At 38.6% G+C, this 17653-nt stretch overlaps 1 protein-coding gene across 2 annotated transcripts in view; it reads left to right on the top strand.

Annotated features, from left to right (window-relative positions):
• The window catches only part of znf438 (zinc finger protein 438), a 53752-nt gene extending 36346 nt beyond the window's left edge, over positions 1-17406 (top strand). The window contains exons 2-5 of one of the 2 annotated variants that reach the window (XM_084134266.1): positions 3015-3089; positions 12656-12729; positions 14244-15855; positions 15938-17406. In XM_084134266.1, the coding sequence (XP_083990392.1) occupies positions 12681-12729; positions 14244-15855; positions 15938-16532 (2256 nt within the window). In that variant the 5' untranslated portion in view covers positions 3015-3089; positions 12656-12680 and the 3' untranslated portion in view covers positions 16533-17406. The remainder of the gene's footprint in view (positions 1-3014; positions 3090-12655; positions 12730-14243; positions 15856-15937) is intronic. The other variant, XM_084134267.1, reaches the window with a different exon arrangement.
• Positions 17407-17653: the final 247 nt, after the last annotated feature.

The following is a 17653-nucleotide window of genomic DNA, read 5'->3' as shown; positions in this document are numbered from 1 at the left end:
AATCTTTAATCAAAGAGTAATTGTTTGCATTTGGAGGTGGCTTGGCCTTGTGCCATTGGGTACGTGTGAATGATTGGTAATTTACTGTATGTGTGAGAGTGGATATAGTTGTTGAAGGAATAGTAGGCCCAAAAATGAAAATTGATTATTTACTGACCAACAGGACCCGACAACATGAGGGTGTGTGTCGGCGCCGATGGCCTCGTGGTCAGCGCGCCGTCGTGTAGCGCTCGGGCGGCCTGAGTTCGAGTCCCGGCTCGTGGACCTTTCCCAATCCCGTCCCCCGTCTCTCCCCCACCTCGCTTCCTGTCAACTCTATACTGTCCTGTCACAATAAAAGGCAAAAATCACCAAAAAAACAATATACAATAAAATAAAAACACGAGGGTGTGTAAAATGATGACAGAGTTTTAAGTTTTAGACCATTTGTGCTCCAAACATGAATAGAGGATGTGCTTTTACTTTTGTATGGGAGCTGAGTGGCAGATATGATTGTGATTGACAGTGGAGATGAATGGTGAGAGTGTCATACTGTGGTGAAACACTAAACTACATCATCCATAAGAGTAAAAAAACAAAAAACAGATGACCACTAGTTCCTTTAAGATAAAGACTAAGTTGTCACTTGTCATGTTTTTTAAATGCAATTGTGACTGAGTCTTAAATTGACACGATATGTATACTTCAGGCATCCAGAATTTTTTTTTTCTAACTGTAATTATGAGTATAAACACTGCAGTTCAAACGTTAGGGGCAGAATTAAAAAAAAATAATAATACTTTTATTCAGTAAGGACACATTTAACTTTTCTAATTTAAAACATAATCAAAACAGTAATCTATTTTAATGCTAAAAGTTATATCGGTATTGGAATCGGCCAATAGTTGTTTTTTAGTATTAGTATCGGCCCAAAAAAATTCTAGCGATGCATCTCTAGTTTCCACAAAAATATTAAGCAACAACTGTTTTCAACTGTGATGATAATAAGAATGTTTCTTGAGCACCAAATAAGCATAGTGGTATCTGAAAGATCATGTGACACTGAAGACTGAAGTAATGACTGCAGATAATTCAAATTACATTGTAAAATAGAAAATGTTATTTTAAATTGTAATATTTCACAATATTACTGTTTTTTTTCTGTATTTCTGAATAAATGTAGTCTTGGTGAGCATAAATAACTCATTTCTAAATCATTAAAAAATATTACCAACCACAAACTTTTGAACGGTAGCATATATGATGACTTTATTTTCCTTGTATGGAAAGCAATCATAGACTTTGCTGAAGACAACCACCCTTGCAAACGCAGCGGACTTATTCTGGCAAGAATTGAGCGGACTTCGCCTGGTGAACAATAAAACAGGCGAGAAAATCTCATAGACTTGCATTACACCATACATGACAAGCACTGCTGACATTTTCTTCAGAAAATAAAAATCCGGTATGTTTTCACCATAAATTCTTGTTATAGAAGCACAGTTCATGCACTGTATGTGAAATCCATTTGCAGAGTTCTTGTTGTTTTGTTATTTATAGCGGCTGCCAGCACTGCACGGTAGATATTTGGCCTCATCTCATTTGGCACATGAACTTCAGTTTAAGCTCTTTTTAAATGCTCTTATTATCACTTAGATGAACGATCAATGCAAGCCAATTTAATATGATTAATGAATTCGCACTGACACACCAACATCGTACTCTCACATTGCTCATTATACTAATCATTACAAAAACACAGGATGTCCCACTTTCTAAAACTTCACAAATAAAAGCCCTAAAGTTGATTTGTTTTATTTTAATTCCATGTATTTGAGTCTCTTATACATTATTCAGAGACATAGAGAGCCACTTTGTGAAGCATTATGAATAATCAATAAGCAAACCTCACTAATACATCATATAAAGAGATCATTTCTCCCTTGACTGTACAGCAGATTATAGTCATACAGACGGTAAAGAGCGATTTCATACGGACCTCCCGGTGAGGTCAACGGTGTCTGGGGGCTAAACGTTATTGACTGAGTGCTTCAGCATCTGCTTGTGTCCTTGTGTGGTGCTGACTCTATTTGACCCCTACACACACACACACACACACACACATACACACATCCAAGGTGAGGGATGTAAGCTTTGTGTTTTACCCTGATGGGACTCCAGGGCTCTTGTCTATCACACTGTTACACTCAGAACATTCATAATTTACAGCTGAAGATTTAAAGAGGCAGCGTGTTTACAGTGAAGGCTTGTTCCAAGTGTTTGTGGACTTTTCAGACCATGGTGTGCGAGAGCATGTTTGTGTACTTGCGTACATTAGGAAGCCCTGCTTCGAAATCAAAAGAAGGTGTTGGAACTGATTATCTCTGCTGTCTTAGATGCTCACAGAGGCTGAAGACATAGTTGTGCTGAATTAGCGTACAGGTGAATAAACTTTTCTCTTTCCACATCCCTTTTTTCCCCCCGTTTCACGAGGGAGTGTCTAACAATGGTAGTCAGTGTGGATCAAGGATGTCAAGTGAATAATTTATTTCTTATTATTTATTTAGTCTCAAACAATCTTTTCTGTGTGCTGGACACATTATGTGGTTGAAAGGTCCTTTGCGGGGGTGTTCATTTAATCCTTTTTCATAATTGGATAATTACAGGATCATGAAAAGACCAAATGTAAATGCCTCTGGTTGTTTAGGTCGCACATGTAAAGTTTACTCCTAACAAGTCTGTGACAGCATACGGAAGTCACACAGTCATGGATGAGATGCATAGAAAGAGTGGCCGCAAATCTCAAATACTAATTCCATATGATGTGGAAAATTTCACCGGCTGGCTTTAGCATCATCACAGAAGTGAACTATGTTTGCATATAGCATGGGAGTAGTAGATGAGATTTATATCTGGTTTGTGGAGACACATTTATGTAGCTGAGTGTAAATGGATTGTGCATATCCAATTGGACAGCTATCCGATCGATCCGAAGTGTAAATGGGCTTTAACTGTTTGTTTTGTGGTTGTTTCAGGTGAGCAGAGGGCTGTGGAAGGAGAAGAGGAGGATTGTGGCCCGTCTTGGGACAGAGACGCTGAAGATTCTTTGGGTATTTTTCTGAACATCATACAGAAGTCCATTGTGCTATTAGTACGCTCCATGAAAGTCCCCATGAAATCAAAGTTGATAATTTGTATAATATAATGTTTTATAGATTATTGCAGTGTTTATTATAAATAATTTAATTTTTTTTTTTAAATTGATTTGCCCTCTCATTCTTTAATCAAAAACATTACCTCCCCCTCCCCCTCACAACAACATCTCTTCTCTGATGACGTATTTGGCAGAAAGTCCGAAATATTTCGTTTTTTGGCAGAAAGTCAGAAAATATGAGCCTAAAATATATGCCGCCCCTCAGTGTTCAGCACTTGGATTTTACTCTTGCTCTAGCCATTATCAGTGCGCGGTATGGCGCTCTACTCAATATTCTGCTCGCATGCGTTTTTTGGATTAATTGCTAAGTTTCACCATTATTTCAGTACTCGTGCGCACAGCACAGCCACACAACTCGAAGGGCACACTCACAGAGAGGTGCATTTTAGATTCCTCTTTTGCAGCTTTGTGTGCTTGAACGGACACACACACACAATTATATCAAAATACCAGTCTCTGCAAGTATTCTCGTTAACACAGTCGGTTATGTCTTAAGTGAACATAAAGAGTTGAGAAAGAAATCAGATGTGTATCATTATATTGGATCTGTGCATTCGGGCTTAAAGTGACAGCAGCCTATAAATACCTGCTGCTGAGTCATTAATATTAATCAAACAACAAAACACAGCTTTAACAAAGATTATTATATCTATATTTAATTTATACAGTGAACACTTAAAGGCAGGATTTTTCTAAAAAAAACTTTTTCCCAAATTTGTTTAAACTGTCTTTATATACCAATACATAATTAAGATGTAAGTACTCTGAAAAAGAGAGTATAAAAATCGAGTGTCTCTGTAGTCCTCTCAGGGCTGCAATAAACAGCTACTTATTTCCATTCACTCCCACCCCCTCCCTTCTGGGCTCCTTCCAAAGCCACGCCCCCAAAACACATGAACGCGCGATGCCGACCGCTCAGCTGGAGGACGCGTTTGCCAGCGCCGAGCGGAGAGGAGCGCAGTGCATGTAGTGACATCATGTCAGAATCACATGTAATAAAATACCTAACTTTATCATTATGAATATAAACAACTAACATGGCTGTTAGTACTCACTATCAAGCTAGCATATCAATACTGGTAAAGTTTAAAATATATTGAGTTTGATTCGGTAACGAGCTAGTAATATAAGGCAAAGCTAAAAACAGGTTGCATTGATACACATTTTCCCATTACCATCAGTTACACTGTGATGAAGGTGAATTTCATGTAAGATTCATAAGATATACGGTGTTTTGCATGTAAGAGCTTCCACGATGAAAGCACTGCTGGCTCTGATGAGGACTAACGTTACACCCCGGAGACAAGTAGCCTACCTTTCTACCTTACTAGTTCCTTTTTTTTGCCTTGTTTGCCTCACTGACTGTATATGCAGGTACTGGGAATTTTGACTGCTCTTTCTCTGCCATAATTGTGATTCTTCCTAGCTTCCGTGCCTCTCTCCGTTCCTCTTCGCCTCCTCGAGTCAAACGGGTGCGCGCATGTGGGCAGCTCCTGTAGCAGCAGGGGTGGTAGCCATGGTAGCGAGGGAGAGTGACAGTCGCCCAGCCAATCATTTCATTCGTTCCGAATGGAAATAAGTAGCTGTGTTTATTGCAGCCCTGAGAGGACTACAGACACTCAATTTTTATACTCTCTTTTTCAGAGTACTTACATTTTAATTATGTATTGGTATATAAAGACAGTTTAAACAAATTTGGGAAAAAGTTTTTTAGAAAAATCCTGCCTACCCTGCCTTTTAAGTGTTATTTTATTTAAATAAATGTTTAAATTCAGTATCATTAAAATGATTGAATTTAATTAAAAAGTATCATATTATACAAAAATAAGCTAATTTGAAATAAGAAAAAAATATTTTTTTCAAAGCATTTTTTCAAAGCATCCAGAATTTTCAGTTTCTGCCCAGAATTTTCATTTCAGTGCTTTCCTACTGTATATACGTCACAGTAGAGAAGAAAAGAGTATTGCAATTTCTGTTTCTTGCCAACTTTAAGGTGCAGTCACATTTTAACAGGTGAAATAGTCATTTCAATAGGAATCCATGTGCATTCCCACACAGATTTTGCAATGTGTTTAAGATGGTCATTCAAGTTGCTGGCGAAATGTCACCAAAATTTCACTGTGATCGCACCTTTTAAACTTGGGTGTGATTTACTGACCATACGACTGGAAAAAGCTCACACTAGGGGTGTCTAAACTCGGTCCTGGAGGGCCACTGTCCTACAGAGTTTAGCTCCAACTTACCTCAACACACCTGCCTGGAAGTTTTTAGGATGCCTAGTAAGACCTTTATTAGCTGGTTCAGGTGTTTAATCTAGGTTGGAGCAGGATTGGAAACCCCTGGCTCACACAGTTAAAATGTCATTGCCATTGCAGTTGTTGCTCTTCAGCTGCCAGATCGGTTTTATATTCCATTGTATAAAACAATCACTTGACCTTGTTTCCTAGAGTATTCTTATTCTCTCGTGGCACAGTGACACAGTTGATCTTTATTTAAGCTGATATAGTTGAGGTCAGATTTGCAGGGACTGCTGTTACCACAGTCCTGCACTGCAGCCCACTGCAATAATGCTAAGCTGTTATTGATAGGTCATGGTGCTTCATTACCAGTCATTATAAAGTCTCAATGGGGAGCTGTTGTAGTCTTTACTTGGCATACAGTCTCATTCTTTGTGCATCATTGATGCTTGTCGCTCACTTTCGAGGCAACATAGTGGAATGTTTTGCATTTAGGTCTAGTCATGTTTTTTTTTGTTTTTTTTTTGGGTGATATAGTGTATAGTACATAGTCTACAGTATTAAGTTCTGGATCCAGCTGTACATTTCCTATGTTTACAGTCAATGAGCGACCAAGGCCTTCACAAATCCCTTTTGGAGCGTCTCAGGAGATCCGAGAACTCCCTTTGCTACCATCGACCTCGTTATAAAATAGACAGCTGTTTCAGTCCCATTTTCAAAACAAAAAATGGAAATTTGATATTTAATAACATATTAAAAACTTTGTGCTCTTTCAAAGCTTTAGGTCTTTTGGTAGTGTTTTAAAGCTGTGTATTGGTAATTGTGACAGCTGTCAAATAGGGATGTGCGCAATGCATCACTAATTTGAAAGTCGTTTAAACAGAAGTTTTGTTACAGACTAGTCTAAAAGTAAGAAACCCTCTAAAGACTTGTGTGTGTATATATGATCCATTTGAGCACTTAATCTGTGAATCAAACAGTCAAATCATGTAATAAATGCCGCTGAATGCTGCACACGCGAATAAAGCTCATTCTAATTCTGATTCTGAAGCTCGGTTATTTATTCGGAATTGAAGTGAATATGCAATGGGCATTTGCTTGCTTCGACTATCACACCTACGTGCATGTCCTGAATATGGTTATGCATGGCTCTAGTGGAATTATGCCAGTTTGAAATGGCACAGCTTACATAAAACTTTTCTGTTTTATCTCTAATTCAAAATACTCCCGCACCGTGTTTGTATTTTGAGCGGTCATTTCTGCGCTCTCCGTGACTGACAGGAAGAAAACGCATCTGAGGTCAAATAAAAAGATTAGGCCCTACCTCTTGAGGTAGCCTATTATTTTACCAAGTGTTTTATTTTAATGTGCTATTTAAAATGCTTTTAAATATAAATGTATCAAAGTTATTTCCGCTAACGGTAAACGGAAGTTTTAAAATAAATAAAACGAAAGTAAACGGCAAGTGCAAGTTCATAGCCGACTGCTGCCATACAGACAAAACACAACTTAAACGCCTAGGCCTGGCCTTCTCTCCTCTTCCACTGTCGTCACTCCTCCTCTTATCCTTCAGAGCTGGGACTCCAGACTGGTGCAGCGCGCAGTGACGTTCATTAACACTCACGCCATCGGCCTCTCTCTGTTTTCATGGCTCGCGCCCTGATTCTTCACAGTAACATTAAAATGACAGTAATTTGAACGATTCAATCTTGTGTATTTTTTTCTGTATAATAGACTATTGTTTTCAGTGTTGACTAGTAGCAGCTGTCCAACAGACTTCACTAGAGAACCTTGTGTCTGAGTAGTTTTTCCATTTTCTCAGGCACATTGGACCTTGGGAAGTTTTCTCTGAAGGGATTTTGAATGTTCTTTCTTTTGTTTTGATTAATTGAATCTGGCTTTAGTGTAGTCTTGTATGTAGAGTAGCTCTGACCTGATTAGTTCCGTTGTAACTGCGTAACACTTTATTTACTGAATGTTTAGGTATGATAAATGCCTTCAATCAATAAATAACTCTCCAGACCCCAGTGTGCGGTTTTGTCTCGCCTCATAAATGCCTTCTCTAATGAGTGGAGAGCAATTTCTCATTAACAGACTGAAGGTTGAGCCTGCTTAATTTAACAGCTTTACTGTTGGTTACCGTGGTAATTACAGCTCCGCTTCACTTTGATCTCGCCAGACAATGTTTCCCAGATTCTCCAACTCATCAGAGAAACAGCTGCTATATCAGAGAGACCCTCTCTATGGCAGGGAAATGAGAGACAGCTCCTCCATCACATGACACACGCTCTGAAGTCTAGATTTACAACTGGTGCCTTTGTTGAACACAATGTGCATGATTCCTGCGAGATTTCAGAGGGACAGAGGGTAAAACTGCATGCCGAAGCTTAAAGAGATACTTCACCCGAAATAAAAATTGCCATCATTTACTCACCAGATTGTTCATGCTGCTTTTATACAATGTAGGTTAATGTTGCCAAGGGGCTGTCAAGCGGCAGAAATGATATCTCATAGCTCATGTTGGCTGTGTACTATGTTCAACTTTGTGTGGTTGTGTAAAAGGCTACTTTTATGATGCTTTTGGTATTTTCTTATATTTGGAAAAGAGTAATGTGAAGAAAGTAAGTCATATAAGGAACGTCATGAGTAAATGGTGACTGAATTTTCATTTTTATGTGATCTATCCCTTTAACCCTGAGAGCAGAGAGTGAGAATACACTTGTCTGTGGATATAAAAGCAATGTTGGCCACTGATCGCATGCAAACACAACCGTGTTTATGTGCAAACAGACTTTCTTTTTGGTTCTACCCTATCTAGATAACCGTTGCTCGTCTTATTACTTCTTTAAAGCTACCCGAGTTCACTCTCAACTCCCTGGGGTCTCCAGACCTGAACAAGTACTGAGGCAGGAGTATCTGCATAAGCTTTGATGCTCAGTTTCATATTCTCTAACATTAAAAATGTGCATATTATAACAGGCTTCTTTTCCCTGGCCTCTCTGTTCTGATATTATACACAGTTGAAGACAGAGATCTTTAACCACACCCTCCATCACTCAGGAAAACTTGATGCAGATCTTTGTCTTTCTTTCTATGGTCCTGTAAAGTTGGCCTTCCTTGCTTTGGTTTTCTCACTTTTGGTCTTGGTACCTTTTAAGTGTTTTTTTTTTTAAGGGCCATTCGCACCAAGAAAGATAACTATAATAATAAAAATAACTATAAAGTTTTAATAATCGTTCTTATTCTTTGAGAATAGGTAAAGTCCACACCACAGCTATAATGATAACGACAGAAGAATGATAACTTTTTTTTTTCTTTTGCTTTTTTCTCAGTTGATGAACAATAAAAACATCGATTGACAGCCAATCTGAATCTTAGACGACTTTAAGAGTCAGTTGGTGTGGATGCTAATATAGTTATGATATAGTTATCTTTATAGTTATTGTTCTTTGTGGGCAACTGATAAAATAATAAATGTAGGGCTTTTTTTTTTCTGTCTAAAAATAACATTTTTGTCATAATTTACTCACCCTGAAGTTGTTCCAAACCTGTATGAATTTCTTTCTTCTGCTGAACACAAAAGAAGATATTTTGAAGAATGTCGGTAACCAAACAGTTGATGGACCCCGTTGACTTCCTTAGTATTTTTTTCCTTACTATAGAAGTCAATGGGGCCCATAAACTGTTTGGTTACCGACATTCTTCAAAATATCTTCTTTTGTGTTCAGCAGAAGAAAGAAATTCATTCAGGGTGAGTAAAATGATGACAGAATTTTTATTTTTGGGTGAAGTATCACTTTTAAGATAGCATTAGCAAGCATTAGTACCACTTATACTATGCAACCCTATACTGAAAGGCAAAAAGAGAGAAATGTAGGGAAATTTGGAAATGAGAGCATGATGAAAATGATGAATGATGATGAAACAAGGAAAAGATGTTATGGGAGTTGGTTGAAGGTGGAGTGTGAGGTTTTATGCAGTCTTTTCTACTGTGTGACCTACTTAAGGAATACAAATGTCACACCAAACAGCAAAAGGTCTTTTAAAGGTTCTTTAAGGTGACTCACATAGACTTAGCCTCTGGCCACAGTCTTTCACACTTTCATTATGGTTTCTTGGCCTTCCTCATACACCCCCTGATCATTTCATCTGGGTGAATTCTATTATCAAAAACAAATCCTGTGCTATCTGTCTTCTCACTTCTTTATTCTAGAATCTAAAATTGAGCTAAAATTACCCATCTAAATTCAAAATTGTAGCACTTGGCTCCCTGCTACTGTGAACATTCATGCAACATCAACCCAATTGCTGAGAATCTTTTTGGCTGTCGCAGTCACTTCATATCCAACACTTCACCGTGGAGGTGACACACACTAAGTTGCCCTTGGCGACTGCATTCCATGGGTCAAAGTTCAATACCTTGATTTACAGCATCCTGTCTGGTCGGCTCTGCGGAAATGAGGCTCCTCACCACAGCGTCTTCAAGAAAAAAAAACATCACTGCCAAGAGAAATTGACACACGGTTATCTTTTGGCTCCTGCAACCATACTTTCCTGCAGAATCCAGATATTTTTACTGCTAATATTATTTATTGAAAATATGGCTCAAGTATGATTTGGATAAACAAATTATATTCATATAAAATCATGTAACAACATGTAATTTTTATTTTATAATTACAATTTTTTTTGCTTATTTAGTGTAACATTGTTTTTCCATAAAATTTCCAAGCTCCGAAAATAAAATAAAAAACTCAAAAGTGACATAAAACGGATTAATTTGCAGTTGTCTACAGTAGTATTCAGAAGGTCTACAGGTTTGACATCAGTCAAGTCAAACATCACTGGTCTTCTTTGATATCAAACCTGGTGTGATGCATTTTGACACTATATTTAGATGCACACAGAAGCGATTGAGATTGGCAAGCTGCTATGATTTTCACTGAATAACGAATTTCATTCTATTCCTCACAAAAAAAGTTTCAGAAACGTTGGAACGCACTGCATTAATCATACTATCCAATACTTTTGTGTTGTTTTTCAAGAGTCCTCATTCCCATTCACTTCCATCATTTAAAAAAGAACAGCCAGGATATTCTATAAAATGTATTTGTTTTCAGCAGCATTTATGGGTGAGATTTATCCAGTGATTTACATTTGAAATGGTTCAGTCATTGAGAATATTTTGGTTCTGTATTCTATAGTCTTTCTGATTCGGGATGCTTTCCTTATTGATTAGTCCGCATCTGCGTGTACAGGCAAGCCTGTAGTTTTGAAATTGGAATAGATTTTTTCCCTTCCCCATTGATTGGCTTAGGTGACAGCTAATTACTCAAGAGTGTGTTTGTGCGTGTGTTATGCACAGTTGATATTATTTCATGTGGTTCTTTTGTTAGGTCGCTCTAGTTGACTGACATGTTTTAACATCTGTTGTATTGTTCCTGCAGAGCGCAGTCTTTTTGCAGGCGCATGTACGTAGCATGTTACGGTGTACTGGCATGTTTGTGTTTTCATTTCCTCTGGTTAATATTTTGTTGCTGTGGCTGTCACAAGATAAGATACTGCAGGTGTTGTTTGTGTGTGTGTCACGTTCCTGCAAAAACTGTGTGTCCATAAGTCTGCTGTGGAGAAGCAGTGTCTTTCAAACAAGGAATTAAAAAGCAGATTAGGAAACAGTGGTGTTTTCTATGAAAATGTCTCATCTCCTGAGAGAAACAACTGACCTTTCACTCAAACACACACAAATGCACTTGTACTCGTACACATCCAAACAACAATGCTATAAGATAATCTAACCTCTTCATATGCATTTAAGGATGATGTCACAGTTACAGTAGCCTCAGAAAGCATTTGGACAGTATTTATTCAGTATTTCTAAACTACTTTCTAAATGAATTTTATTGATCTTATTTTGAATAATTCATCCATGCATATATAAATATTTTTTTGTGCATTTTTTGAGCTTTTATTTTTTTAATCAGATCTCATAACTGACATGATTTCTCTGGTGACATTCTCTCTGGACTTCTCCAATCATTTAGTTTGCTTAAACTCCACTTCACTCCAATGTACGTCACAATAAGGAAGGAAATATCCTAAATAAAGGAGTTTAAACGTGTACATTTCATCACATTAGATGCAAAAATTAACGTAGTGGCATTTGGAATACAAGTTGGCTTATAAGTCTATGACTTAAGTGTCCAAATACTTTTTAGGGCCACTTTTAGGGCCAGTCAAAAGTATTGACACAACTGACAAAAAAATAAAATAATTATGCCTACATATAAATTTTTTAAACTACATAATTCTCATACTTCCATTTTGTGTTATTTTATAGTTTTGAAGACTTTACTATTATTCTAAAGTGTGGAAAATTGTAATAAATAAAGAATGCGCAAGTGTGTCCAAACCTTCAACTGGTCATGTACTTAAATTAAGGAAATCTTAAAAAACTAAATTATCAGATAATGCTTTCTCTGGGTAAATTTGTGAAATAATAACACTCTTTTTGTTTTCATATCAAACAGATCAGTGGAGCCTCTCTTTGAGCTGGGATATTATCGTTAAATTCTCTGAAGAAACTTGGCTTAGAATGTTCAGCATGTGCAGTTTATTGTCTCTTCATCTTTTTCCTATTTTGTTTATTTTCACACGTGTTAACGACTTCACAGCTTGCCCAGAACAACAGGAGAATTAGCCAACACAGGCTTGATTAAACAAGCGAAAATATGGTACGACAGACCTGTGTTGTGTTTAGAGATCGGGAAGTTTGTAGAGGCGTAGAGATATGACAGATGTGCTGTGCATGTAAGTGTGTGTATCTGTGGCAGTCAGAGCTCATGGCCGCTGGATATGGATGTTCTAGCCAGAACGACCGTGTGTGTCCACCTCTCTTATCTCCTGCAGATCCCTTCCTTTCATCTCTTTTCAGACCTACAGGGTACTGGACAAACCCCCTCCCTAAAATACAGTCCCCCTCAACACTCACACACGCACATCAAGGCTGCTATCTCACTGCCACAGATGAGGACCTTCATGTACAGGCCAAATGACATCCCCCCCGTCCCGATCCTCGTCCCACTACCACACGCACATTAGGGTTGGTTCCCATCTCACCTGGCTCATGCAGGCGGACACATCTAAACACTGTAATTTAAAGAATCTATTGTGTTAATTACACAGCAGAGGTTCAGTTCTGTTCTCTGTATTTGTTTTTTTTGTTCAGGATCTTCAGTGACAGTGTGGCAGACATGAAAACCCAAGAGCACCGTTCCAGCCCTCTGAAATCACACACACAGAGTGAGTATAGAGATAATAATATGCAGTCTTATGAAGCACATCTTTTAGGGTCAAATGATAATACTGTTGCAGTTGTAGTCACGAAAATGTTGTCTGCTTTTGTGGTATATAGATTAATCAGCAGATTACTTTTTAATTGTTTAAATGTACATCATACAGACATTTTTTTTTATCCATTCAGCTCACTGTATCCATTAAAAGAAAGAATGCTTTCTGTGTGAACGTCCTTTAATCCTGCCACTTATTTTCTAATTGTTCTCTGATGAATCTGACCACAAAGAACCATCATTAATAACTCTGTATCTGATCACAAAATTGGTTAAAAGCCCCTTTTTATGTTTGTGCATAACAGCTACTGAATTTCAGAAATTCACTTCAAAAGTCAAGTCTCTTGTACCTGTCTATCCCTAGAAGTCATAAAGAATTATACTACAAAATTAGGCAATTTTGTAATGTTAGCCCATCAGGTAAGTCCCCATGATACACATTGGTGAGGTGTAAACACACACGTATGCACACTGAATTCATTCTCACAAACACATTCTGGTTTTTACAACAAAAAAAACAGACCTACACACAGATATATGTGGTGGCCGGAGCGTAACCTTTAACATAAACACCAGATCTCACCTTTGAACTCTTCACCTTTCATTCTGCTAATTGGTCCGTGATGCTCTTCGTTTTCTTCATGAACATTACTGTGTCTAAAAATAAGTCCCTATTTCTTTCACCTAAAATAGAGTACTCTCCACTCCTTCTGCTGTTCTCATCTTCCCCTTTTAGGCCTGGTGAAAGCCAGCTCTGTATGATGTTTCTTTTTTTAACCTAATTAATTCTATAGTTGCCTAAATGGAATTAGGAATGACCCTGCTTTGCACATACAGTACGGACTTCTGAAAAAACGTGGAAACATCCTTTCAATTTTTTCCATCTTCATTAGAAATCTGATGATCTGATGCATTTAAACTGATAAATGCATATTTTAAATGCACTGTAAGCCACTTTGGATAAATGTGTCTGCCAAATGAAGAAATGTAAATGTACTTTTTTTTTTTTTTTTTTTATCACTGCTGAGCTTTTTCATATATTTCTCATTAGTTATTTTTCATGTCAGCCGTTATATTAGACAGAAGTCCGCAAGGTTCACAGTCATGATGTGTTTTGAATATAGTTTAACGGTTATTCCTGTTCATGTATTAAAGCTTCCTCTGCTGGGCCATTTTTATGCTTTAAAGTAGGGTAATTTCTTCTGCGTTTGTGTGTGTGTGTGTGTGTGTGTGTCAGCGTGAATTAGAAAGCATGAGAAGTTATAAGACTTTGTGAACTGCAGCATGAACAAGAGCAATACGCTGAGCTTGAATCAAACTCTTTGCCCCAGGGCGAATTGGTGTATGTGTGTAAGAAACAATGTAAAAGGAGAACAGGGTTAGACCCTTTTTTTATTCGCTTTAGTTCTGTACATCTTATTTCTTAAATGACAAAGTTGAAGGTGTTATCTTATCTTGTTTTGACAGGTGATGCACGACCCCACTCCCAAATTAAGGGTCTCCAGTTTCGCAGCATTGCACCCAAAGCCCCAGCAGTGGTTCCATCATCTGCAGTTCTGTCCTGCCAACCTCCCTCAGCCCTTCCAGAAGCATCCACGGCTGTCAGCCCTAAATCCATCCTGGTCCCTGCCCAGAACTATGCACTCATGCAGGTGGCTGGACAAGAGGGAACCTTCTCATTGGTGGCCTTACCTCAGACACAACAGCAACAGCCAATCCAGAAGAACCTTAAGCTGCCTATTCCTAGATACCAACCGGTGAGAAGCAAGAGCGCTTCAGAAAAAGGCAGTAGCAAGTTGCCGAGTCCAGCCAAGGTTTCTACAACCACACAAGCTCAATCATCTGCTGTGAAATCAGAACAGAGTTCAGACCCAGTATCTGAGCAGCTTATAATAGACACTCCTACTTCGTCTGAAATCAACATTGCACCATTGTTCCCAGGTGCACAGACGGATCGAAAAATGGAACAAAAGAGCGATACCCGTCCACTCAAAAACCAGCAGTACCCTTCTGGAACCTCCCTTGTTTCCCCTGTCAAGAAAATCTCACCAGTTAAAACCCAAATAGAGGGTCCAGCCTCGACTGGCAGTGCCATCACAGTTCTCTCTCCCACTATCTTTAGCAAAGCTGTTCAGATCATTCCATCTCCACCCAAGGGCAAGCTGCCCATCCTGCCCTATGCCAAGGTGAAGAACTCCCTCCTGGTACCAACCAGCCTTGCCAGCACCCCATTCTCAGACAAGCAGACTGTGAGTGGAGTCAAAAGCAGCCTGAAAAGCCCTCCAGACAACAACATCAAGTCCGTAGACAGCCAAGTTAAAAGTGAAAGCCTGAGCCAAGACCACAACAACACCCAATTCAAGAAAACTCCAGGCAAGAAACGTGGGAGGAAGAGGAAAACCATGGAGGATATTCTGGCCTTTGAGGCCCGAAAGAAGAGATCCTTGTCATTTTTCAGTAGAAGGGTACCTGAGAAACCTCCAGTTGGTGTTCCAAATTCTGCCTCTCAAGAGAAGTTGCTGGACATATCCAAAAAGTATCGTAGTATTCGTCCCAAGCCGGTACTGGTAATGGAAACCGCTATTCCACAACTTGTACCGCTTCCTCCTTTGTCAACACCAGACAACCCTGATCAGGAGCTATTATTAGGACAGCAGATATCTGGAAAAATATTGAGTGCTCCCCAGTCTTCACAAGCTACTGATCAGCAGCCTATGGCAGATTGTAAAGGTGGTGGAGGTGTGTTTTACACAAGTCGTCCACTGTACCGATGTCCTACCTGCAGCAGGTGTTTCCAGTTCAAGCATCACTTGCAGAGCCACATGAATAGCCACAGTAACCTGCGGCCCTATGTCTGCCCGGTATGCAGGAAGGCCTATGCTCACTCGGGCAGTCTTAGCACTCATATGAAACTGCACCATGCGGAAAGCAGGCCCCGGAAGAGCCTTTGCTGTGAATTCTGCGATAAGTCATTTGGCTATGTGGGTGTCTACTTCAGCCATTTGAGAGAGGTGCACCGGGTAATACTCACTGTTGAGCCATCCATCAGTCAACATGAAGAAAACATGTCTGTAGAAGAGTAAGTAACAAACATTGACTCTTGAGCGTTGACTCTTGCTAAAGCCTTCTTGTTGTTGACATAGATGTTCCTTGTCTTGCAGGTCTTCAGATGCTGATGAACAGGCCTCAGAACAGCGTGTTGACCCAGTCGAGCTACAAATTAAGTGTGGACGCTGCCAGGCCATCACACCTACCTTTGCTGACATGAAGCTGCATTTGTTGTACGTGCACGGAGAGGAGGTCCAGGTCCGACCGAGGGATGGGGCCATGCGCGGGGGCCGTGAAGCAGAGGATGAGCTGGTCAAACATGCAGCACATTACTGGAGGCAACTCAATGAGAAACGCAACCTAGTGCATTGCGGCACCTGCAATGAGGAGTTCTTCTCTTTTTCCAAGTCCAAATGCCACCTCCATTCTCACCATCAAGGAGCTAGAGAGAGTCGAGAAGAAGAGGAGGAGGAGGAGGAAGAAGAGGAAATGTTAGGTAAGGAGGGCCATGTATTAAGGGGCCTCAATAAAGGTATATCCCTGAGGGTGGGATCTCAATTTAACTGCATCCTTTGCAGTAAGGTGTTTAATAAGAGACCAGAAGTTATTGAGCATTGGAAGGCACAGCACAATTGTGAAAATCCCACCCTTCTTTGGGATGTCCTGGACTTCAAAGGGGAGAACAAGCCTACTGATGGGCCAAATTAACTGCAAATGGGTAATTTATTATTTGCTTCATGTGTCGATTGTGTGGTTTATTCAGAAAAAAATCCACTAATAGACTTTAATGTTGTTGTTGATGTTTTGTTTTGCACTGTTTTTAATATCACAAATGTTGTTTTGTAATGCTTGAATTTTGTTATGTTTGTTTTATTTTTGGTCTTTTTTCTTTAACGTTTTAATGTTTTACGCATTATAAAATAATCCATAACATTCAAATCACAAACCTCAAATTCTATCAAAAACATTACCATGGCCCAACTGTAGATGTAATTTAACTGCTAGCAAATGAAAGACCCAAGGATGGTAATCATAATTTTTAAGGTTTGTGGAGACATAGTGTGCTAATAACTGCTTCAGCTAAAGTGAATCAGGTGAAACCAACTAACAAAGGCTCATCAAAAACACATTGGCACTCAGACAAATTGAAAATTTGCAGTGGACTGAATACAAATGGGTCATGATTAGCATGCTTGAAATAACATGTCAAAGAACATTCAAAGTAATACGAATTATCAGTGACATTCCACAAACACATAACCATAATCACACAGTTTCAGTCCTCATTCCACCAATAAAATAAATACTGCCGGAAAACCTCTGCTGACAGTTACTTTTCAGTCTACGACAAACAAGTCCACTAATAAATATTTAAAATATCCCTGAGAATATAAAACTCAATTTGGCCAATCTTCAACTGCTAGGTTTAGTATGAATGTGTGTGTGTGTGTGTGTGTGTGTGTCATAAATATTCTGTGTTGTATTTTTGGATGGAAATGTTATATATTTAAAAGAATTCTCCATGGTGAAATGTGTGGTGCTTAATTTATATTATCAGTCTAACATATTTGTTTTTCCGTTCAAAAAAAATATTTCAGGGTAAAGGAATGTTAAAAACCCTCTCAATTGTTATATATGTATACTTGTATAGATAGATTACAAATATATATATAAAAAATACTATATACAAGCTGTATATTGAAAATATATATTTACACAAAGACTTCCCCTCCTGTTTTCTCCTAAAAAAACAAAACAATAATTAAATATATTTATTTGTTAAAATGTCTTAAAGGGTTTTTTCACCCAAAAATGAAATTTCTGTCATT

This window comes from Abramis brama (genome assembly GCF_963993115.1).
Source record: "Abramis brama genome assembly, chromosome: 14".
NCBI classification, from domain to species: domain Eukaryota; kingdom Metazoa; phylum Chordata; class Actinopteri; order Cypriniformes; family Leuciscidae; genus Abramis; species Abramis brama.
Note: the sequence above shows the minus strand (reverse complement) of the source record. Positions and strands in the feature narration are given on the sequence as shown.